This window comes from Xiphophorus couchianus, chromosome 13 (genome assembly GCF_001444195.1).
Source record: "Xiphophorus couchianus chromosome 13, X_couchianus-1.0, whole genome shotgun sequence".
Classification (NCBI taxonomy): Eukaryota; Metazoa; Chordata; class Actinopteri; order Cyprinodontiformes; family Poeciliidae; genus Xiphophorus; species Xiphophorus couchianus.
This window is the reverse complement of record NC_040240.1, coordinates 24827658-24851537: the sequence shown is the minus strand read 5'-3', so window position 1 is coordinate 24851537 and position 23880 is coordinate 24827658. Positions and strand designations below refer to the sequence as shown.

The window sequence follows — 23880 nt, the reverse complement described above, 5'->3', positions numbered from 1 at the left end:
GAAATTCGGTACAGTTGTAGAGCTCACTAAGACGCTCAGAATTTACAAGTAATGTCATAGTGCAAGTATCGCAGGAAGTCGGCCATTTTGTATTGAAGGTCCATTTTTTACCTCGATTTTGATGTTTACAGCCTTCGTATTTGATCGAACTCCTCCTAGGGATTTCGATTGATCGGCTTCAAACTCGGTCAGTCTGATCATAAGGCATGTCTGATTTAAAGTTATCAAATTGGTGAGTTTTGGAGCATGTTGAAGGGGGGTTACCAGGGGTCAAAGTTCACCTACACGCCATGAAACAAAAACCTCTTATATTTCCTATACAAAAACACATAGAGGGACCAAACTTTCAGTGATTGATCGTCATCGGGTGTCCTAAAATACCCTGCAGTGAAATTTTTTTTTTACGTAGGCCACGCCCCCTGAGAGCAGGAAGTGTCATGTTTTACTGTGAACGGTCGCTATCTTAGCCCTTTGACCTAATCAACATGAAACTGTGTCCAGAGACAGAAGACATGTTGGTGTGTTGTGGATTCCAACCCCGACCGGCTGCGATGAAGCAGGTGGGCGTGGCGGCGTTGCGAACGCCGTCGAATTTCGTTTGGCTCTGAATTCCACAGTTTCGGGCCCAGCTGCTCCAAACTCACTAGGATGGATCCTTATCCACCCGCCAACAGGAATCCATAGCGATATTTGGTGGGCGTGGCCTAATTTCTCTACATCGCCCCCTAGAATATTTTAAAAAATCAGCCCCAAGCCATGCTTTAACTTAGAATTACGAAACTTGGTACACATGTGTATCTTGTCAGGACGTACAAAAAAGTCTCTTGGAGCCATGCTCTAAACCCAACAGGAAGTCGGCCATTTTGGATTGAAGGTCCATTTTGGGCCCTATTGTGGCCGTTTACAGCCTTTGCATTTGATCGAACTCCTCCTAGGGATTTCGATTGATCGGCTTCAAACTCGGTCAGTCTGATCATAAGGCATGTTTGATTTAAAGTTATCAAATTGGTGACTGTATGAGCTTGGTGAAGGGGGATTACCAGGGGTCAAAGTTCACCTACTCGCCATGAAACACGAAACTCTTATATATCCTGCACAGAAACTCACAGAGACACCAAACGATCAGTGATTGATCATCAATAGGTGTCCTAAAATACCGTGTGGTGAAATTATGACATCGCTTAGGCCACGCCCCTTGAGAACAGGAAGTGTCATGTTTTACTGTGAACGGTCGCTATCTTAGCCCTTTGACCTAATCGACATGAAACTGTGTCCAGAGACAGAAGACATGTTGGTGTGTTGTGGATTGAAGCCCTGACCGGCTGCGATGAAGCAGCTGGCTGTGGCGGCGTGGCGAAGTGACCTGTAACGCCGATGCCATACGTTTGCTTCTAGATTCCACATGTTTCGACCGAGCTGCACCAAACTTGGCCTGACTCATCCTGGTGTGATGCCTGACAATGCTATGTCATCATATTATGACATCATCTAAGCCCCGCCCCCTCAGAATGAATTAGAGAGATCTTCTGTGTAATTACATAATAAACAGTCCATGTTCGTCGTTTGTAGGGCAATGCTGCCCTCTGCTGGCCACTGAAATAGTTTAATTATTTCAGTAATTCGACACCAGAGGGCAGCATTGCCCTACGGAATGACAGTTCAATGTTGAATTAAAGAGGAAAAAATTAAATAATTTGTAATTCTAACACAAAAACTCACAGAGACACCAAAGTTTGAGTTATTGATCATCCTCTTGTGTAGAATAATATCCAATGGTCAAATGATGACATCACGTAGGCCACGCCCCCTGACAACAGGAAGTCTTGTATTTTACTGTGAACGGTCGATAGCTTCTGCACCAAACTTTGCACGAGTGATCCTGGTGGGATCTTTGACGACCCTATGTCATCATATTATGACGTCATCTAAGCCCCGCCCCCTCAGAACAGGAAGTGCCGTTTTTTTCCTTGGAAAGCTCTGTTTATGGCTCTCTTGACCTAATCAAGATGATTCGGATGATAAACTCTGTCAATGCTCGCTGCTGGCTGAACCGTGTGGGCGTGGCCAAATGGCGAATATCAGTCCCTCGCCATATGCATACGTTTGGCTCTTATTCACGCATAGATCATCCGATTGGCGCCAAACTGGATATGTATGACCTTTGTTAACCTCTAAAGAGCCCAACGGGTTTGAAATGTAATTTGGCTCCACTGCGCCCCCTAAGTTAATACATGGGTTGTATCTCCTCGACGCATCGACCGATCTGCGCCAGATTTTTCGACAGTCGTCGGGCAGCGCCGCCGAACGCATTCACGCGTGTGGCCCGGTGGACGGGCGGGGAAAATGCGCGACAGCTTCTGCGGCGGCCGGCGGGCGGCGGTGCTGGAAACTGCGGCGGAGCTTCCGCGGTGGGGAGCGGGCTGCGGCTCTGGAAACCGAGCGAGAGCTTCTGCGGTGGCCGGAACCCCCGCGGTGGCCAATAGGCCGGAGCGGCGCTTGCTGCGAGGGCCGCCCGAGGCTGCTTGCAGCTTTAATTTTATTTGAGTTCCTCCAGAAAACACATAATACCTTTAAACTCTTCAGCTTCAACAGACGACATTTATAAAAGATTATTTAAAACTTAAGGCAAAAAAAGGTTGAGTTTGCGAAACGTATCTAGATTCATTTTTTTATTACCAGTTACAACATTTCCTTTTAAATACACCCAATTTTAAAGCCATTTACGTACATTTTAATAATTTTTTATTGTTAAATGAATATAACTTGTTCCTGGACTCGCAGTGGGGTCAATAAAAGCCCTTTGACCTCTGGGTCACCGCCAGGTGTTCGGCGGTTTCAGTTCACCGCTAGAACTTGCATCAGTCGCCTCACGGAGTCACCCGGATGTTGATGACGTCAGCAGTTTGACGAGAACACAGCGGTGCAACATGAAATGCCGTCCTACCGACACAGCGGTACCTAGCACGCTTTAAGGAGGAATTTGAACGAAAATATTTCAATTTTGGCTCCTAAATTTGCTTTAAAAATTAAATATTTATTAACAGACGCTTTTATTGAACTTTATCCGTGCTTATTTCGTTAGAAGAAAGAATCAGTGGAGCATGTTGCTACATTCACACAAATGTAGTGATAATTCTCACCAGTTTTGGAGATTAATCTTCACGTTTTATAATGTTCTCGTGTGATTTGTTCAGGTGTTTTTATCTTTGCTCTTCTTCTGTAGTAACTGGAGCACAGTAATAATAATAACTTGCTTTAAAATCTGACCTATATTTAACTCCAGTAATTTCAATATTTAAGTTTTGTGATGTCACTGGGGATATTTTTGCTTTGTACTTCTAACTTAATCTAATAATGTTTTTAAAGTAATCCATAAATTTAACTTTAAATAAAATTACAGGTAAACTAAAAAGCTTAACTTTAAAAAAGTCTTCAAAAACTCTTTAAAACTACAAATAAAAATACATTTCCTTGTCAATTATTTAAAAAAAAAAATAAAATTTACATCATCTAACATGTAGAATCATGATATGAATCAACTCCAAACCTTTTCAGACTGACTGAGAACGCTTCGTTGAGATAAATATCATCACAAATACCTGAACAAGAAGTTAGTCAAGAAAACAAACTGTCCTTGAAATAGTTTTTTTCACTCCTAAGTTTGTCAGGTTGTTTTGTGTTTGTCTGTTTTGTGTTTATTTTGCTTTTACTCATTATAAGCCTTCTGGGATCTGATACATGAAGAACTGCTGGAATTCAGTGAAAATCTAAAGGGCTGTCTCAGCATCATGGACCATGGATTATTGACTAGAGATGATCTTGTGAAGCTCATTTAACCCCTTTTTCTTTCTGAATTTTGTAACGTTTCATCCAGTCAAATATAACTAACTAGTAAAAATAAGAATTAGGCGCTAAAAGGAAAGTAGAGAAAAAAAGAAACACCATAATCATCTTTTGCTGTAAGTTTTCAAGTAAAATGTGGAAATATTTGGAGTTTAGGAAACTTGTGTTTTATTTGATGAAACATTTCAACACATTTTCATTCCCAGCTGAAGAGAAACACTGAACCAGAGTTCAGTCCAAGTGATTCCGACCAGAACCGGGGTTAACACTCAGAACAGTTGAGCTTTACAGCGGCACTCCTCTGGTTTACAGGATGATGCAGATCATGGCTTTGACATGTAAAAGGTCAAATGTGAGGTGAAGAGGAGAAGTGGCTCCTGCAGTGTGTTGCTAATGTGCATTATTTGCACCGACTGCCCCCTGCAGCTCTGCACATGTCACCATGCAGGCTGCTGACGCTGCAGCTCTCTGCACAGGAAAGACGCCGACGTCTCTGAACGCTGGCAGAAACCAGAACCAGTTTCCACTCAGGTAAATATCTACTACTGTTTACAAGAACATCCTAACTGGTTTTGTTTGATGCTGCAAAACTTTGCTTTGTATTTTCTTTCATTTATCTGAATTAAAAATTCAATTCAAAATACTTTACTGGTCCCAAAGGGGAATTAAATATTATTGTAGCTCATACTAATTCAAATTGTCAGAGTTGTTGCAGATAGTGATGATTAAGCTCAAGTACAAATGAAACATTTTCGTTTCAAAACAATCTTTACTATAAGGTTTGTTGATTCACTATGTATTTGTTGAAAATGTTCAGCAAATATTGAAGGTGGCATCCAGTAGAGGTGCAGTTTGTGTATTTGTTTCACCACGGTAAAATAAAAACAACTGCAAAAACACAACATTTTACAAAACATTTTGGTCTAGCTTCTAGTTCAAAGATCTTAGCAGTTGAAAAAAAGACACAAAAAAAGATGTAGCAGCTTATTTTAATTAATTAATTAATTAATTAATTTATTTATTTATATTGATGAAAAAGTTATTATTCCACTGGCAGATTATTTCACTTATAGTGTGGGAAAAATAACCTCTTATAAGTGAAATAATCTGAAAGTGGTATTAGTATTTTTTCATCAATATTAAGGAATTATTGCTGCTATACTTGCTGAAATGTTACTTTTAATTTAGTTTCGTCTTATTTCAAGTGCACTGAGATATTTGCATTGGAAACTGGACCACTTGGTGGGATTTTGTGTCCTTGCTGGGCAGCCTGAACTGAAAATGGATGAGTCTGATAATTCAGCTCCCTGTTACCATGACGACCGTCCAACATGACTCATCCCCGATGTGCCGCTGCGTCTTTTCACACCGTAACGCCTCCGTGTCTCTGCTCTGATCGCTCGGCCTCCTCCTCCTCCTCCTCCTCCTCCTTCGCAGCAGCAGCAGCAGCAGAGTTTTCGCCGCTGCAGTGGCATGATGGGAAGCCGCCATCACAGCAGTGTCACGCCTCACCTGGAGACAAACGACAGGCAGGCAGGAATCAGGAAATACTCAACATCCATCCATTTATTCTCTAGAGATGGTTTGAGCTGTGGGGAGAAGAAGAGTACCCTGAGAGAACAATTTATCACCAATTATTGACAGAAAATAAATAGATTTTGTTTCATTTCTTATGTTCATGACAGAATAAATAAACTGGTGAGTTTATAATGTCTTAAAATGAGACTAAATCTACATTTACAGGCAGTTTAAAGCTCAAAAGAGTAAAATCCACCTAAATGTCAGTTGTGTTGTAACTATTTTTTTTACAATTTGAACATCATAATTACTGATTTACTGATTTATAATTATGATACTGATTTACAGTTATGATTTCTGGATAAAGAATGCTGCTCACGCCTGTTCAGCTCTGATCAGTGACTCAACATGAATGCAGCACAGCAGAGTATGAATCCTGTGTATCCTGGGAGCAAAGGTTGGGAGACCTTTGCATGGTAGCTGATAAAACGTTCCTCCGTTCTGCTGGGAAACCGGGTCAAGTTTCCACCCTGAGCCTCCAGGATTCCTGCTCCACCCTGCTGGGCCTCCACAGGCTTTTATTGGTGCCAGTCACAGTTTGGTACGAACTTCTGACATTTCCTTTACTAACTTTTTGGAAAAATTTACTTTTAGAGTATATTTACCAAAATTTGAACACAACTTTAGATTTCTGATGATGTATGTTTTCAACCTTAAAGGGGCAGTATTATATGTTTTCCAGGCACACATTTATAGCATAATCAAATATCAATGTTACCTTCAGTTGCTATGTGCAATATGGGCAACCGCCCAGGGCAGCATATTAAGAGGGGAGGCATGAGATCCCATCTAACGGCTAGGACCGCCTATGATCAAATACGACATAAAAGAAATTTGACTTGATGCCTTGAAATTGGGCATTTGTCTCTTTAAGAAGCTCCCGCTTTTTCTGGAGCTCCGCCTTCAGGAAGTTGTCACAACATGACTCCTTAATTAACCCTTTAACGACGTTTTGACCAGCGGTGAACTGAGGACACATTTTGATATTTTTGACAGCTAACCTGACAACATTGATTTGGATAAGGTTCCATTATTTACAGTAATTTCACCAATTTTACGTCAAAATGTTGCACTTACTGTGTTGTACAGTAATGTTATGGATTCTGTGTTTTCCTCTATCTCTTTTATCTACTTACATGCACAAGCTGCAGCTGACATAACCATGTTTATGTGTGACTGTCGCCAGTCATACATAAACAGACTGAAGCTGATTAGACTCCCCTTTAGGGAGGGAACATTTTGCTTAGAAGAATAAAGGTTAAACTCTACAGTCTTTGCCTCACCTGGTTACCTCCACCAGGTGAGCTAAGTGACGCCCAGCGCTGGATGGTGAATGTAACTCTGTATCTGATCCATGACATGTATGGCTTGTAATTTTTCAGCCTGTTTTTATATTTAACCACATCTCATTATTTTTCAAGGTAATTTACTTTACAGCTACACCTGAATTTCCTCCCTGTGGGACAATAAAGAATATTTTTATTGTGTTCGGTTAACAGGAGGCGGGTGATTCCATTTTTATGTAGAGGACTTTCGTCTGTAACTGAAACGGCTTTTTTGATTTTACGTTAAAACGTGTTTGAATATCTGAAACATTTCCTGATTCAAATTTTTAGATGAATTTCAAGTTTTCAAAGTTTAACAATGGTAAGAAACAACATTTCAACCTGAAAACCTGGTAGAGTTGGAACAAAGATTGTTCTGAATGACTGTTGGATGCTCCTGCTACCGCCTGGAACTCCTTCCTGACCCTCTGGGTGCTGGACTGTTTTGCTGAGGTTTACTTTAGTTTGCTGCGAACGGAGCAGGAGAACCTGTTGACTGCACTTAGAATCAGGCCAGGCTGCATTTTTACACCCGTATTTTAAAGGATTGTTGCTCAACGCGGCGGGAGTGTTTTGTTCTCTTGATTAGAGGTGTCGCTCCTTACGTTTCCTTTCTGCCTTCCAGCCTGACGGGTTTGGTGCACCCGACTTCAGCCTGTCTGGACTTGACCTTCAATGGACTGAAAGCAGCAGCAGCAGAGTTAAACTGGTTTGCATGCTGACCAGTTCAGTCCAGGTTTCAGTCCAACTTTCCTCCTGCAGAATCACTTTTAATCACTTCAATAAGACCTTGAATATGCGTCTGCCGGCTCTTACAAAAGCGTCTGAAGAACAATAAAACTTTTTACTCTCTGTTTTCTCTCAGACTGTTTAAATGCAAATCTCTGTCCTCTGAATTAATCTGACGATTCAATCATTCCTCCCAGTGATACCAGTGGGGGTTGTGTGGTGGAAACCAGTCTGAAAGCTGTTAAATATTAAATGTTGCACTTAATCAGCCTTTATACCTGACTCATGATTATAATTATTCCCAATAGTTCTGCGTCCCAGCAGAACAAAAAACCCCCAACAACAAATAAATTCATTTTAAAAATAAACTTAATAAACAAATATTTTCTGTACTTAATTTATAAAATATTGTCCCTTTAGCTAAAACACAAATCAATACTTTTATGCTTTTTAAAAAAGAAATGTATTTTTCCTCTTTGTGTAACTTTACATAAACTTTGTATAAAACATGTCCTATTTTCAAGCAAAATGGACATATTAGTATTTGACATAGTTATATGGGTTGTTATTACAGTCATTAAAAAAAAAAATGATTACAGTTTTGGAACTGTTTGGGCAAAAAAATGTCTTCCTGGTTCTGCTGCCAATCACAATAAAGTATTTTAATTGTTATTTTGATCATTGTTTGCTGTAATGTTGGTACTTTTGTTATATTTTGAGCTGGAGGAAAACTTCAAGTCACATATTTCTATATTTTAATAGTTTAAAAGCTGAAAACTGTAATAATTTTGTGTTGTATAGTCGTCAACATTTCACTCAAAAGTAAATTACTTTGACCTTTATATTGGAGCGTTACAAATATCTCTGTTAACATGAATTTAAACTCTTGTAATTTTATATAAAAAATTCTCAGTTGTGTAACTTTGCACGGATATGAAATAATTATTTTATTAACAAGACTGGGAGTATTTTTTTATTTTACATTTAATCATTCAGCTGATTTCCAGGGTTTTGCATTTAATTTAATTTAATTTAATTTAATTTAATTTAATTTATTAGTAATAGACCAAAAACACCCACTTTTTAGAAATGTTACTGTTCAATGCAAGTATTTAAAAATATTTTTCAGTAAAGTAGATATTTAAAAATATTGCTTATTCTGTTTATACTGAAAGTGTGGGTATGTTTTAACTGCACACTTTCATCTTCAGGTGTCAGGAGTAAAGTGGATGTGTTGTTTTGTGTGTGAACTCAGGGCCAGCTGAGGAAACGCCACCATGCGTGTTTTAGTCTCCATCCGCCCGACGTCATGACGTTTTTTACAGGAATGCGCGTGATTTGCGGGGTTTTGCGCGGAGGGAGGATGACGAAACCTCCAGGCCGCCTCCCATGCAGTATAAAACCTCCCAGTCCGACTCCACACTTCCTCTTTGTGTTACCTGGCTAAGGGGCAGCAGCTTTGGCCGTGAAAACCCAGAAACACCGGTGAGTTCAGCTCTGATTCATTCATTTACCAGAAATCACGCCGTAGGCCTCGAGCGGCGTTTTACCCGCTAATGAGGAAACCTCCTCGGTTTGTTCCTAATCCTAGCATATCGGAGCTTTACGTTTACTGTTATGTAACCTGTGTAGTTTTTCCACTTAGAATTGGATGTTAAACGTATGGAAAATGTTGTTTAACCGGGTTAAATATGACAGGAAGAATTTTTGTTTTCGTGGAGTTGAATAGTTTAGGATTAGAAAATGCGCTGAAAATGGAGGGTATGTGGAGAAAATGAACAAAGGAGGCAGGGAAAACCCCACATCCGAGGATGCTTTGTTGGCATCTGGTCCCTCTCCTCCTGGGAACAACTGGTCGGGTTTCCCAGTAACAGGTGTGGGACTCTGGACCAGGATGGACTCTGGATATTTGGAGGTCTTTGTAACTTTATCCGACGTGGCCCAGGCAGTAACACGTGTCTCAGGCTGGCCTGGGGCCCGCTGCGGCCTAGCAGCCTCCGCCTTTTAGCAAAGCAGTCGGCTAAAGAAAAATATCAACGTAATGTAGAAATGCGGTTTTGGAACGCGAAATTTCTCATGTTGACCCGATTTAAAGACTTTAATAACAGTACATACTCTTGAGTAATGACCGATTAAAACCGGCTTAAGCCTGTTTTGCTTCGACCGACGCCTCTATGTTGGCTCATTTATCTGTTAGCTTCCCTATTAAACGCTTTAAGCTAAAATGGCTAATGTGGTTTTTGCTTATTTTAAACAGAAACTAAAACAATGGGAAAGGAAAAGACCCACATCAACATCGTGGTCATTGGCCATGTCGACTCCGGCAAGTCCACCTCCACCGGCCACCTGATCTACAAATGCGGAGGAATCGACAAGAGAACCATCGAGAAGTTCGAGAAGGAAGCCGCTGAGGTGAGAGAAACTTTTATTTCCCTTAAATCTAACTTTTAAGGAGGTTTTAGACACGTCCAAGATGGCGGCGTCGGCATGCCCAACTGCCCGGCACGAGGGGTGTAGCTGTAGCTGTGTGCGCGCACGCGGGGTGGGGCCTGCCGGCGGCAACGGCTAGTGGTGACTGTGCATTTTATCCAGAGTAGGCCGCAGACCATGTAACGGAAACTGGATCTTATGAATTTGAAACTTAGAATTTATAAATACAAAAGTGCTCCAGTTTAAATTTAACAAAAAAAGCACATTTTTGTAGAAGTGCAGAACCCTATTTTAAAACCTACATGCATAAACACTGAAACAGTTTCAGTTAGATGAACTGAATGACCTTTAAATGATCAATTTGTAAGCAAGTGTTTAAAAATTAGTTTTGTATAAATAGTTCAGAATCAATTAATACTGTACCAATAGAGCTTAAAAATAATGAAGTAACAGTAAAATGTACATGTATGTTTGCATAAATATTTACAAACATTATACCAAATGAACGATTATCTGGAGATCAATTTAGAAAAGTTGCCTACTACCATTCAGCTCAAATAGTTTTGTAATACTTAAACTTATTGACACCATAATGGGTCTAGTAATTTACCTGTAAATAAGTTTTCTTAAATCCTTTTAAATGCATTTTAATTTCCTTGACAAACATTTACAAATGTATTGAAGTTAAACCAACTTTTCTTTTTTGTAAGATGGGAAAAGGCTCCTTCAAGTACGCCTGGGTGTTGGACAAGCTGAAGGCCGAGCGTGAGCGTGGTATCACCATCGACATCGCTCTGTGGAAGTTTGAGACCGGCAAGTACTACGTGACCATCATTGATGCTCCTGGACACAGGGACTTCATCAAGAACATGATCACTGGTACCTCCCAGGTAAGAACCCACAATACTAGATTGACTAGTTTAATTTTGGAATGTTTGAATCTAAAGTGACTCTTAAATCTCCAGGCTGACTGCGCCGTCCTGATCGTTGCTGCTGGTGTTGGTGAGTTTGAGGCTGGTATCTCCAAGAACGGTCAGACCCGTGAGCACGCCCTGCTGGCCTTCACCCTGGGTGTGAAGCAGCTCATCGTTGGTGTCAACAAGATGGACTCCACTGAGCCCCCTTACAGCCAGGCCCGTTTTGAGGAGATCCAAAAGGAAGTGAGCACCTACATCAAGAAGATCGGCTACAACCCTGCCGCTGTTGCCTTCGTCCCCATCTCTGGATGGCACGGAGACAACATGCTGGAGGCCAGTACCAAGGTGAGACCTCGGAACCAAATGGGAATCAGTTTTTTGGGGGGTTACTGAGGAAGAAAACAAACTCTTTTCTTTTTTTTTTTTTCTGTGATTGTAGATGAACTGGTTCAAAGGATGGAAGGTTGAGCGCAAGGATGGCAATGCCAACGGAACCACTCTCCTGGATGCCTTGGATGCCATCCTGCCACCTTCCCGTCCCACAGACAAGCCCCTTCGTCTGCCCCTGCAGGACGTCTACAAGATTGGCGGTAAGAAACCCTAAACAAAGTCTGTTTTGCATAATTTGAACTTACTGCAGTGCATTTGATGATCTATACTTTTTTTCACCCCAGGCATTGGAACTGTCCCAGTCGGTCGTGTTGAGACCGGTGTCCTGAAGCCCGGCATGGTCGTCACCTTCGCTCCCCCCAACCTGACCACTGAAGTGAAATCCGTGGAGATGCACCACGAGTCTCTAACTGAAGCCGTGCCCGGTGACAATGTTGGCTTCAACGTCAAGAACGTCTCAGTCAAGGAAATCCGTCGTGGATACGTCGCTGGAGACAGCAAGAACGACCCACCCAAGGCCGCCGACAGCTTCAATGCTCAGGTTGGTGCAGCTCACCTGATGAATAAACAAGACTCTGCTTTGGCGTTGTAGGTTTCTAACTCTGGACTCGTCCACAGGTCATCATCCTGAACCACCCAGGTCAGATCAACGAGGGTTATGCCCCCGTTCTGGACTGCCACACCGCTCACATTGCCTGCAAGTTCAAGGAGCTGATTGAGAAGATCGACCGTCGTTCCGGCAAGAAGCTTGAGGACAACCCCAAGTTCGTCAAGTCTGGTGACGCCGCCATCGTCAAGCTGATCCCCCAGAAGCCCATGGTGGTGGAGCCCTTCTCCAACTACCCTCCCCTTGGTAGGAACCTGCCTCTGTCTCATTCAAACCAGTTCTACAGTTAATGTAATATTAGTATATTGCAGTATTGTCTAACATCACCTACCCTGTGTTCCAGGTCGTTTTGCCGTGCGTGACATGAGGCAGACCGTGGCTGTCGGAGTCATCAAGGCCGTCGACACCAAGGAAGTTTCCGGAAAGACGACCAAGGCTGCAGAGAAGGCCCAGAAGAAGAAATGAATGGTCGTGCAGGACATCCAACATCAAGACGCGTGCCGGCAGCTGCGGGCCATCCCCTCCCCTGTCTCCTCGTACCACCCTGGGTCATCTTCTCCGAGGCACAGCTCTCTACTCAAGGACTGGCTTATGCTGATTAAAACCCATCGCAAAAGTTTCCGCAGGAAAAAAGAACTCTGGCATTGTCACCCAAGTCAAAAGACAGTGCCTCTTCTCAGTTCAGTTTGAGTTGGAAATGGTTTAGAACTGTATCTCAATGTTTAAAAAAATGCCACAAATTAATTGGAAAGAAAGCTGCTGGTAACTAATAAATGTTTCTGAAAAAATTGCAATTGGCGTGTCTGGCATCCTTTAGCTGGGGGTGGATGGTTGGTCTGAAGAGGGGTGCAGCTGTTCCTGACCATGCCATCCACTGAGACGGTCATCTCTCAGCCAATGGCACCTCTTGGTTTGAGTGAGGGAACCAACCAAGAAGCAGCGCAGCCCTCCCTCCATGTCAGTATAAAAACTCAACTCGGCTCCAGTTCGGTCCTTTTTTGTCTCTTCTTTAACTCGGACCTTTTGGCTGCTGGACTAAGGTTGGTGAAACTGTTTTGAATTGCATGATGGAGTGAAAATGAGGTGGAAGTTCAGCAGGAGTTTAAATCTCAACTTTGACAGCATGGCTTAGAGGAGCTGCGTTTTGGGGGGAAACTTGATTAATTCTGAAAACTAAAAGCTCTCAGCATAGAAAAGCCTCTGGATCAATTTTTAATGTGAACTGAAGGGGAGAGAAATGTCTACCTCGTGAACACGCCTAATGGCGCGCGCGTTCACATTACACAACATGGCGGCGGGCTCTCTGTGCGCAACATGGAGGCTGGAGACCGGCGCTAATGCAGCACGTGGTGCGTCACTCCGGTGTCGGGAACGAGCACGTTCCCCCCTGGACTGGCTGGGTATGGCAGGCCGTTTTACCATAAAATTGGTTCCAACTGGGTAAATGCTTTTCAGATAACTTGACTTGGTTTGACTATCCTGAACAATAAAATAATTTTCATTCTGACTACTAAAATGATTAAATTCTCAGTGGCTGTCAAGCATAGAGCAAATCAAACCAAGCTAAAGATGGAGTCAAAAAACCCTTAAAATTGCAAAATGTTACACAAATCTTTGTTTTTCTAGTCAGAAAACTTTCAGTAATGTCATTCTGACCAGTCAATGTTCAAGATATCTGAAATAAAACCTAAAATGGTTTTCAAAATTAGTTCTATTTAAATTTTGACAAACTGCTGTGTAACTTGTAAGAGTTTAATCTATATATCTAAAAATGTCTTGCATTATGGTGTCAAGATATCTCTTAAATGACTAGCCTGAATAAAATGAGATTTGAAGCTCTCTAGATCTTTACCTGACATGTTTCAGAAACTGGATATCTTGGATTGAAGCCTCAATACAACTTAATTGTAAATCAGCAATTTCTTCTAGACAGAATAAAATATTTGAAACAGGTATTTTGTCCAATCAAAATGAGAAAGTCTAATCAAACACCAATTTCAGTTAAGTGTGGTAAGGGCGATTTTATGTTAAAACGGCCTGCTTTAGTTGTGTCTTAAAGTCATATAAAGCTAATATTTATTACAGAAAAATCCTCTATGACGTAATACATGTTGCTCAGCTGTAAAACCCTTTTAAGTTTGTAAAACTCTTTGAAAAATGAGTGACATTGAATTAGGCTGATTTTAAATGAATTATTAAAAGGTCGCAGGTTTTATGGAACATGTGAACTTAAAAGGCTGAAAAAATGTTAAAGCTGCTCCTCGTTTATTTGCAGCCGGTGAGTAAAATGGGGAAGGAAAAGATCCACATCAACATCGTGGTCATCGGCCACGTCGACTCCGGCAAGTCCACCACCACCGGACACCTGATCTACAAATGCGGCGGGATCGACAAGAGAACCATCGAGAAGTTCGAGAAGGAGGCGGCCGAGGTCGGTTCCAGCAGCCCTCGGTTCTGTTCGGATTCTAATCACTGTGGAGCAGCAACGTTCTGTGGTGGAGGCTGCCATCTAGTGTTTGAAATGTGTACTGCCACTAAGATGGGCTAAATATAAAATCGATAAATGCTCATAAATAAAAACGTTTAATATTAGGAAAATACATTTTGTTCACTTACAAATAAAATATGTGATGGCGTATTAGGGCCATTGTGGGTAAGAAAAGAAAAAGGAGCAGTAAAGTTCCACTAAAAACTATTTTTCTAGAAGAATTAATAACATTTCTGAGCTCCAAAAGTCAGAAATTTGCTAGAATAAACACATTGAATGTCTTTAGAAAAACCATGGAAATTTCAGTTTCAAAAGCAGATTTCTTTTTCAAGAGTTGAAAAATTTTGACTTTTAAAACTGAAATTTCCAATTTTTCTGAGATTAATTTAAAAAACACCAAGTTATTTCTAGCAAATTTTCAACTTTTCACACTTTTATGTTTCAGTTTTTTGTAGAAATTTTCTGAGATTAATCTCAAAACTTCTGAGTTTTTTCAGGAAATATTTGACTTTTCAGACTGAGAAATGTTCTCGTTTTGCAAGTACTCCTTTATTTGTCTATCTACAATAACCCGTCATGAAAATGCACCCAAGACTTAACGCATTAAACTCCAAAATAAGACTTAAAGTTTTTAGGGGTAAATACTGACCTTTTACTTACATTAGGTTTTATTCCAAAACTAATTACTTTTTGGAGTATTTTTACTACAAAGTACTTTTTACTTAAGTAATATGAAGTGTTAGATTGTTAGATAAATACAGTTGATAGAAATGGGTGGATCATTTTGATATTTTATGGTGCAGAAGAGGATTTTTCTTTCTGCCAAAGCAACTCAAGTTAATTTTTCTTTTATTACACTTCTAAGTTATTAAGAGCCCAAAAATGTTAATGTACACAGCACTTGTAGTAAATAACTGCTTAGTTTTTTGATTTCCAGGTGTTTGATGTTATTGGAAAACTAAGAATCCAAACTTTTAGAATCTGTAAATAACTCAAAACGTGTGATTTACAACCCAGCACCACCTACAGTATCATCTAAATGGGTTGAAGTTTGAGAAACGCTGCATTAAAGTGATGATCTGTTCTCAGATGGGAAAAGGCTCCTTCAAGTACGCCTGGGTGTTGGACAAGCTGAAGGCCGAGCGTGAGCGTGGCATCACCATCGACATCGCTCTGTGGAAGTTTGAGACCGGCAAGTACTACGTGACCATCATTGATGCTCCTGGACACAGGGACTTCATCAAGAACATGATCACTGGTACCTCCCAGGTAAGAACCCACCGCGCTAGCTTCATGCTGAGACATTCTGAAGAGTAGACCCCGCATTGGCAGCCCAGGCGCAGGAAGTACGGCCGCCATCTTGGTGAGGCCGTCCTGCCTGTGTGGTTAAACCAAAACAGCAGAAGATGCTGCAGCACTGCTGGACATTTCAGTTTAAATCAATGGACTACTGGCGCCAGGGCCTGGGGAATGACTTTTCACAAATAAAACAAACACATTGTTGTTTATATTTTGTGAATAGAATATTACTGTACTGTATTTATGCCCACCAGCTAAATGCTAACTAACACTAGCTATAATATGTGGTGTAATGCCGGGGTTCAATGGGATTTTGTAAATCTTAAAAAGTAATTTTAGTTATCCTATAATATTGATTTAGATCATCTGACACAAAAAATCTACTGCAGAAATAAAAGAAATATTACGATAATAACATTCACCAGCAATTTTACACAGGAGGAAAAAACTTCATGATTTCACTTTAAAAGTAAGACGCCTCTGATGGCTCATATGCTTCTGAATAATACATTTGTATTATTGTATGTTAGTATATACAGGTAAATATTACTCTATAAACACATAAATATATGAGAGGATGCATGGTTTTTGAAAATTAATTATCATGCTTCAAATTAGAATATTCTACTTGTTTTTCTATTCTGTCATCGTTAACCCCACTAAGGATATCTAAATATGCTGAATCATGTGCTAATCCAATTCATGTAGCCATGATAGCTGTGTGAATGAGGTTTGCACCAACAAAGGACGTGAAAATCAGTTTAGTATTCAGTGAGTTGTGATTCGTTGAGCCGCCAAACAGATAACACTGAGTCTACTCCAAGATGGCCGCCCCAAGGCACGTCAGCATCAACTGGCAAAAGCAGTCCATGCGGAGTTTATTCTTTATTATGTCTGTGGCTTCATGTGTTTGGAATATTGAAACCTGAAGTAACTTTCCAGGCTGACTGCGCCGTCCTGATCGTTGCTGCTGGTGTCGGTGAGTTTGAGGCTGGTATCTCCAAGAACGGTCAGACCCGTGAGCACGCCCTGCTGGCCTACACTCTGGGCGTGAAGCAGCTCATCGTCGGCGTCAACAAGATGGACTCCACCGAGCCCCCTTACAGCCAGAAGAGATTCGAGGAGATCACCAAGGAAGTGAGCGCCTACATCAAGAAGATCGGCTACAACCCGGCCACCGTCGCCTTCGTCCCCATCTCTGGTTGGCATGGAGACAACATGCTGGAGGCCAGCGACAAGGTGAGACGCAGAGTCGAAATCAAACTAATTCTCATCGCGATCATGTGAACTAAATACGTTTTTCTACTTGAAGATGAGCTGGTTCAAAGGTTGGAAGATCGAGCGTAAAGAGGGCGGAGCTACAGGTGTGACCCTGCTGGAGGCCCTGGACTCCATCATGCCACCTTCCCGTCCCACCGACAAGCCCCTCCGTCTGCCGCTGCAGGACGTCTACAAGATCGGCGGTGAGTAGAAGTGATACAGCTAAAGCGCTAATAACGCAGCCAATGTTTCTGTTTAGCACTTTCGTTAACTTTGAGAATATTTAGCGAACTTAGCTTCCCCTAGATTAATTTAAACAATAACAAATTTGACACCATTGAAGGCAATGTACTGTGTTATAATGTTTTGTCAATTAAATGTAGTAGATCTAGAACTTTAGCATTAGCTTCAGCTAAATACCATGTTGGTATAATGCCTCAGCAGTAGGGAAACTAATGTTTATAACTTTATGGTTAGTGCAACTAACTTTTTAGTGTATATGCATGTCAGAAAGTATTCACACCCTATTCCATACTTATTCTAAGCCGAGTTTAGAGTAAAATAAACATAAAAAGCAGCACATAATGTCAAGATAAAATAATATTTCCAGCCATTTTTGTAGATTTTTGAGGGTTTTCTAACCTGAAGCACACAACTCACACCCAGTGACTTTCCTGTCTCTGTCTCTCAGGTATCGGAACCGTCCCCGTGGGTCGTGTTGAGACCGGCATCCTGAAGCCCGGCATGGTCGTCACCTTCGCTCCCCCCAACCTGACCACTGAGGTGAAGTCTGTGGAGATGCACCACGAGTCTCTGCCCGAAGCTCTGCCCGGCGACAACGTCGGCTTCAACGTGAAGAACGTCTCCGTCAAGGAGATCCGCCGTGGCAACGTGGCTGGAGACAGCAAGAACGACCCGCCTCAGGCTGCGGAGAACTTCACCGCTCAGGTGAGCCTCAGAACCCGTTTACTGACACAAAGCAGAACCAGAACTTTTTATCTGGATCAGATGCAGCCAATCTGCTAAGTTGTTTACTATTACTTGCACTCAAGTAATAGTAAAAAAATATTTGGTTACTGATCAAATTATCAATCATTTAATATTTAGAAACAAAAATGAAAATAAATTTTGTAAATAACATAATTATAAAATAACAGCAACAATATAAAACTGCAGGTGAATCTTTGACTCAAACAAGCTCACAGTGGATAAAAACTTAAGTAAATGTATCTGGTTACTACCCAACTCTGACACTGACTGATTCCCTCGTTTAAGAGGGCGGTGCTTGTTTCTTTAATTGAAGAGTCGCTCCTCTTGCAGGTGATCATCCTGAACCACCCGGGCCAGATCGCCCAGGGTTACGCCCCGGTTCTGGACTGCCACACCGCTCACATCGCCTGCAAGTTCAGCGAGCTCAAGGAGAAGATCGACCGGCGCTCCGGCAAGAAGCTGGAGGACAACCCCAAGGCCCTGAAGTCCGGCGACGCCGCCATCATCACCATGGTGCCTGGGAAACCCATGTGTGTCGAGAGCTTCTCCCAGTACCCCCCACTGGGTGAGTCAGCCCCTCCACTGGGGGTCGCTTTGTTTAAGTTTCCAGACACAAACTGGTGACGTAACTTTATTGATGTTAAAACAATTCTGGTGGAATCGGCGACACTGATCTGATGCTGCTAAATCTAAAAACAAGTGGAGTACGTAAAATTTTGGCTTCATAAAGAACCCAAGATGTCACTGCAATGCACTGATATGAAAATCTGGGCCAATATTGATATGCTATGTTAATATTTCTGTTATGTAGCCAATATTTACCAACACTATATAAATATCACCAGTGTTTCAACACGTTTGTAGTAAAAAACAGCAGAAACAGCCGAAGACAAGGTAAAAATAAATGTCGGTGTTTCGGATCGGCCCAGTTTTATTTATTGCTCCGATACCGATATTATAAAAAAATCACAAATATTGGCTGATACTAAGTACCAGTTCCACTGGCAGATAATTTAATTATAACAAGACATTTTTAACAAGTGAAATAATCTGCCAGTTTAGCTAGTACTTTTTTTTATCAATGTTAAATAATTATATCCGTCCGTCCGTCCGTCGCAGGGACACACAGAGACACACAACCTCCTACATCTATATCTCAAAAGTTAGTTTGGTCTTATTTCAAGTGTACTAAGATATTTACACTAAAAAATAGACCAAATAATTTTGTTACTTTGTAACCTGCTTTTGTTAAGATACATTATCTCAGATGACCGGATATTGAAAGTATTGATCCCTGGACTTGAGAATTGATAGTTCGGCATCAATCACTGGTGACGTTTTCTTTCGATCTCAGGTCGCTTCGCCGTCCGCGACATGAGGCAGACGGTGGCCGTGGGCGTCATCAAGTCGGTGGAGAAGAAGGCTCCGTCCGGCGGAAAGGTCACCAAGTCTGCGCAGAAGGCCGACAAGAAGAAATGAATCTTCATGCAGGACATCCAGCAGAAAGCCGCGGCTCCTCCTCATCCTCACCAGCCGTCTTCTTCTCTGAGGCACAGATCTCTACTCAAGGACTGGATTATGCTGATTAAAGCTCATCGCAAAAGTTTCCGCAGGAAAGGAGGCTTCTCCGCCTTCAACTGGAAGCTCTGGTTTAACTAAGATGAAGCCAAAACAATAAAAATATCACAGAATCAAACACACTTCTCCTGTTTTATGTGCCTTTTCTCTTAAATCTGTTTACAAACTAAATATTTAGCTAGCAAACGTAACTTTGGTTTAAAACTAAAACTTAGTATACAAACTGAAATATAGCTTGCAAGATAACTATTTAATGTGGAGTTAAATATTTATTTTTAAGCTAAATACTTAGCTTTCTAACTACCTTTAGTTCAGAGTTAAATATTTAATTTGCAAATTAAATATTTACTGTACTATTTGGAATATATATTTAAATATATAACATATTTAAATATAAAACTAAATGTTTAAATATTAAATTTTAGCTAACTATTTTGGAGCTAATTATGGTAATTTGTAAGCTAAAGATTTAAATATTTAGTTTAAATATAAGATTATATTTTGTATTTAAATATGTAGTTTTATATTTAGTTTACACTTAAATATTTAGTTTTGGCTAACTAGTTTAGAGCTAAATATTTAGTTTGTTTTAGGGCATATATTTAGCTAAAAGCTAAATCTTTAGTTTGTAAACTAATCACTAAACAATTATTAGGCATTGTTTAGAGTGAAAGAAAAGCCTGCCTACATGGATGTTAAAATAAATGTGAATGGAAAAAGTTGGAGGCTAAACTTGTTCACAAGAATCTTTATTGCAATGATATTGCAGTAAAGTGATGCCATATTTTTTTTTCACATTTTTTTATTTTTGGCATTCCAGTGTTTCCGTACACTATAGTTACAGTTTGTGGTTTCAATTATGACGCTTCCAGGTAGATGAAAGTGAAACCTAATCAGCGCTTTGGTCACGTGACGCGGCTCGGTTCCAGGTCCGGTTCAGGGACACGACATTTTCACAGCAGGACCCGACCCAGGTGAGTGATGCTGCCGTATTTTCATTCATTAATTCTGTTGAATCCAAAACTAATATTTTTGGGGTTTATAATGATTTTAATGGTTTTTAATTAAATCAGCCGATGGTTCGACTGGTTTTAACTGGTTAATAAAGTTCAACTGGGATAGCTGTGTGTTCTGTAGTTTAGCTGTTTAGTTAATCATCTAGATATAATTTTCGTGTTGAGATTGACTTTATTTAAAAAGCAGGTCATTTAAACAACATGCTTTACAAGGAAAGTCATAAAACATCCCAGCATGTGATCCGGACTAAAGAACAACAACACAATCCGTTTTGTTCATCGCCACAATATTGTTTTCATACATTTCTACATCCAACTCTGAAAGTACATAAATTAATAAAGTATTTCAGGAAAACTTTTGCCACTTCCTTCTCCCAGCTCAGGGAATGTTTGAATTTAGGGAATGTTCCGGGATTGAAGAGCTGAACGTCTCATTTTGTCTCATCCTTCCTGCAAACGCATTTTACTGCCGGAGTTCATCTGTAGTTCAATTACAAACAACATTAAGCTTTAAGGACCTGGGGTTAGTCATCCAGTAGTTCCTGAATAAAGTAGAACATTTGAATCAAAGTTCAATACTTTATTATTATTATTATTATTATTATTATTATTATTGTTATTATTATTCAGACAGGCTTTATGATGATTTGAGGTCTTTCATTCTGGTTTCCATGGTAACCGCAGTCTTCAATGAATAAACCACCTTTGGCTAGAGGAACCAAACTGCAGCTCTTTCACTCACTTCTCTCATTCACACACATACATAGTTTATAAACAAAATAAAAAATAAAAGATAGATTACAAAACGAATTACAGTCGATGAAATCTGTTTTTCATCTGGAGGTTTAGGATGTATTTTATCACGAGTTGAAATCTGACCTGAAGAACTGGGATCTCTTTGTGTCAACAGGTAACTTTTCATTGAAGTGAACAGAAGTCACATGTGGGGTACCCCAAGGTTCGGTCCTGGGGTCTCTACTGTATGTCCAATATCTAAATGATCTCTTTAGCTCAGAAATCAGATTAGCTCTCAAAACTACGCAAACGATTTTCCAGCTGAACAGAAACTAAACTGAAGTTATTATCTTGGGAGCTGAAGCGGGATGATCTAGAGTTATAGATCTAGAGTCAACACACAGATTGCAGCTGGAAACCAAAGATCAGCTGAAATCTGGGTTTGAACCTTCAAAGACACATAAAGACAGTTACAAAGTCAGCCATTTATAACGTGATGGGATTAAAGGACTAATGTCACAGCGAAGGCTGGATCGTTTATCTTTAGTTTGGTTACTGCAACGGTGTTTTCATAAGTCTGCCTAAAAAACAACCATCAGCTGCGGCTGATCCAGAACGCTGCTGCTCGCCATCTCACTGCTGCCGGCCGTTTTCTGCTTCCTCTGCAGATTTTTCTCTCTGAATTTTCACTTTAAGTCTGAGACGACTGAAGGATGGACACGGAGGTCAATCAGCCTGAGGTCGTCTCTCCTGTGAGACGAAGGTCAAGAGTTCAGCAGCAAGACTCAGGTAAAAGCGATGATCAGTCCAGGTTTGAGGAATCGTTTTCCGACTGGACTGTTGTAGACAGAAACCAAAGGAAGGAGGAGTAAACTTCAGCCAAAAAACTAGAACATTTTTAGATTTATCTCAGAATTTTTCCATAAAAATAGAAATTTTCTGAATTTCAAATGCCAAAGTTTTTCTAGAAAAAAAACGTTGACTTTTCAAACCCAGAAATTTCCTTGGTTTTTTTTTTTTTTTTTTTAGAAAATTCAGAGATTTTTGGCAGTAATTTACTCCTTTTTTCTACCTGCAATGTCCCTAATTTGGCGCCGTACTCACCACCGCTGCCCTGCAGTGGAAAGCTCCCTGTCGGTGAAGGAACCGGTTCCCATCCCTCCCGATCTGGCCCAACGGATCAGGCTGCGGGCCAAGGAGCTGAAGATCCGGCAGAAGGACCGCTCCTGGGCCGCCGAGGTGGTCAACGACTTCAGGGAGAACCTGCTGAGGTTCCTGAAGAACAGCAGCGACCAGCCGCTGTTCCAGTCGGCCAACTTCCTCACCACAGGAAGCTACTTCGAGAAGGTCAAGGTGAGGTCAGGGGAAACGGACCAGAACCTGTAGTTTGAAAGCGCTCCGGTTCCACTGACTGGAACTTACAACAAGCGAAAAAACTTATTGTTATGAGTGAAATAATCTGCCAATGAACTAAGAATTTTCCAACAACATTAATGAATTATTGACTAAAAACAAACTCCTACGTCTTGCTGTAGTGTTATTTATAAATTAGTTTTGTTTTTGGACTAAGATACTAAAACACTTGGTAGGATTTTGTATTTTTTTCAGAATAACTGATAGGAGGAATAAAATCGTCTGAATGTTGTCTGGTTTGGAAAGTAAATCCGGTCAGAGTTGGACTCTTTTTCTCCTTCAGATCGACACACCTGATGAGTTCGACATGATGCTGAAGCTTCTGGTTCCCTCTCGCTTCAACACCACCACGCTGGACGCCGGCCTGTTCTACCGCATCGACCTGACCCGGCCCACGCGCAACCCCATCAAGGACTTCCTGCTGGACGACAGGCTCACTCTGTCATCCAGTAAAATCCTGACGGAGATGTTCCGGCTCGTCCGCAAGTTCCTGAAGACCTACAGAGGTCTGTGGTTCTCCCCTACTCTACCGCTCTGATGCTGAAGTCTGAGCATCTGGGTTCACTCGTGTCAGATTTTTGTTTCTGTTTGGGGTCTTTCTGCAGGGAGTTTGCATGTTCTCCTCCTGCTTGGGTTCTTGTCAGGTTTAAACATCCTAAAATACCATTAATAACACAAAGAGGAAAGACAAAAGAGTTAAATATTTGCGAGGAGAACGGACAGAAACGTACTCGGTTACAATCTCAACCCGCTCTGAATTCATCCTGCCGAGCCCTGAATCACACAAATGAATCAGAGTTGCTCCGCATATCTTCTGGAACACGTTCATGTACGATTAAATGAAAACAAGTTATACAGCTTCACACAATCTTTTGGAACACAGGAAGCGATTATCTGCTGAAACTGGCTGCAACCGCTCCTTTAATCAAAACATTCATGTTGACCGCTCTCTTCAGGGAGGCCTCCCTAAATATAATGATTAGTATTTATATAGGTTATTATTTTAATTCTATCAGTTCTCCAAACTGACTGTCGGTGCCAGTAGCTGTGTTTCTATTATCCATAAAATTGCACAAATTGAAAGTACGAAAATAAATTTGCTTAAAGGAAACACAGCAATTTTGAAAAAAAAACAAACAAATTTTTTCTATAAAAGGTTTTTGGCATGTGGTGTTTTTTCAGCTGTATTAAAATAGATTTATTTCGGAGAACTGCAATGTTAACACCTTTTTCACATCAAACGAGTCACATGATCAACAACCAGGTTTTACTACTGTCAGAA

General features: G+C 40.9%; 4 protein-coding genes across 5 annotated transcripts in view; all 4 read left to right on the top strand.

The window, feature by feature from the left end:
- The first annotated feature begins 8806 nt into the window (after positions 1–8806).
- LOC114156607 (elongation factor 1-alpha) lies at positions 8807–12613 on the top strand. Its single transcript, XM_028037139.1, has 8 exons — positions 8807–8960; positions 9733–9887; positions 10616–10795; positions 10871–11167; positions 11262–11412; positions 11497–11753; positions 11831–12065; positions 12163–12613. The coding sequence occupies exons 2-8, from the start codon at positions 9744–9746 to the stop codon at positions 12282–12284; spliced, it is 1386 nt and encodes a 461-aa protein (XP_027892940.1). The 5' UTR covers positions 8807–8960; positions 9733–9743; the 3' UTR covers positions 12285–12613.
- A 130-nt stretch (positions 12614–12743) lies between these two features.
- eef1a1l2 (eukaryotic translation elongation factor 1 alpha 1, like 2) lies at positions 12744–19556 on the top strand. Its single transcript, XM_028037138.1, has 8 exons — positions 12744–12859; positions 14095–14250; positions 15397–15576; positions 16549–16845; positions 16919–17069; positions 17558–17814; positions 18187–18421; positions 19211–19556. The coding sequence occupies exons 2-8, from the start codon at positions 14107–14109 to the stop codon at positions 19333–19335; spliced, it is 1389 nt and encodes a 462-aa protein (XP_027892939.1). The 5' UTR covers positions 12744–12859; positions 14095–14106; the 3' UTR covers positions 19336–19556.
- Positions 15666–23880, top strand: part of rpl11 (ribosomal protein L11) — an 18656-nt gene continuing 10441 nt past the window's right edge. The window contains exon 1 of the mRNA XM_028037141.1: positions 15666–15670. The gene's annotated coding sequence lies outside the window, so the exon portion shown is untranslated. The remainder of the gene's footprint in view (positions 15671–23880) is intronic.
- The window catches only part of LOC114156605 (cyclic GMP-AMP synthase), a 9212-nt gene continuing 5669 nt past the window's right edge, over positions 20338–23880 (top strand). Inside the window, exons 1-5 of one of the 2 annotated variants that reach the window (XM_028037136.1) lie at positions 20344–20408; positions 21294–21360; positions 21854–21974; positions 22306–22538; positions 22882–23104. In XM_028037136.1, coding sequence (XP_027892937.1) covers positions 21899–21974; positions 22306–22538; positions 22882–23104 — 532 coding nt within the window. In that variant the 5' untranslated portion in view covers positions 20344–20408; positions 21294–21360; positions 21854–21898. Of the gene's footprint in view, positions 20409–21293; positions 21361–21853; positions 21975–22305; positions 22539–22881; positions 23105–23880 lie in introns of both variants that reach the window. The other variant, XM_028037137.1, reaches the window with a different exon arrangement.

What these genes read in the sequence shown, in the direction of transcription:
- LOC114156607 (XM_028037139.1), top strand. Translation starts at nt 9,744, where the DNA reads ATGGGAAAGGAAAAGACCCACATCAACATCGTGGTCATTGGCCATGTC. An exon ending in TGATCACTGGTACCTCCCAG is followed by an intron (nt 10,796 to 10,870) that starts GTAAGAACCCAC and finishes TTAAATCTCCAG; the next exon opens with GCTGACTGCGCCGTCCTGAT. An exon ending in GGACGTCTACAAGATTGGCG is followed by an intron (nt 11,413 to 11,496) that starts GTAAGAAACCCT and finishes TTTTCACCCCAG; the next exon opens with GCATTGGAACTGTCCCAGTC.
- eef1a1l2 (XM_028037138.1), top strand. Translation starts at nt 14,107, where the DNA reads ATGGGGAAGGAAAAGATCCACATCAACATCGTGGTCATCGGCCACGTC. An exon ending in TGCTGGAGGCCAGCGACAAG is followed by an intron (nt 16,846 to 16,918) that starts GTGAGACGCAGA and finishes TTCTACTTGAAG; the next exon opens with ATGAGCTGGTTCAAAGGTTG. An exon ending in CTCCCAGTACCCCCCACTGG is followed by an intron (nt 18,422 to 19,210) that starts GTGAGTCAGCCC and finishes TTTCGATCTCAG; the next exon opens with GTCGCTTCGCCGTCCGCGAC.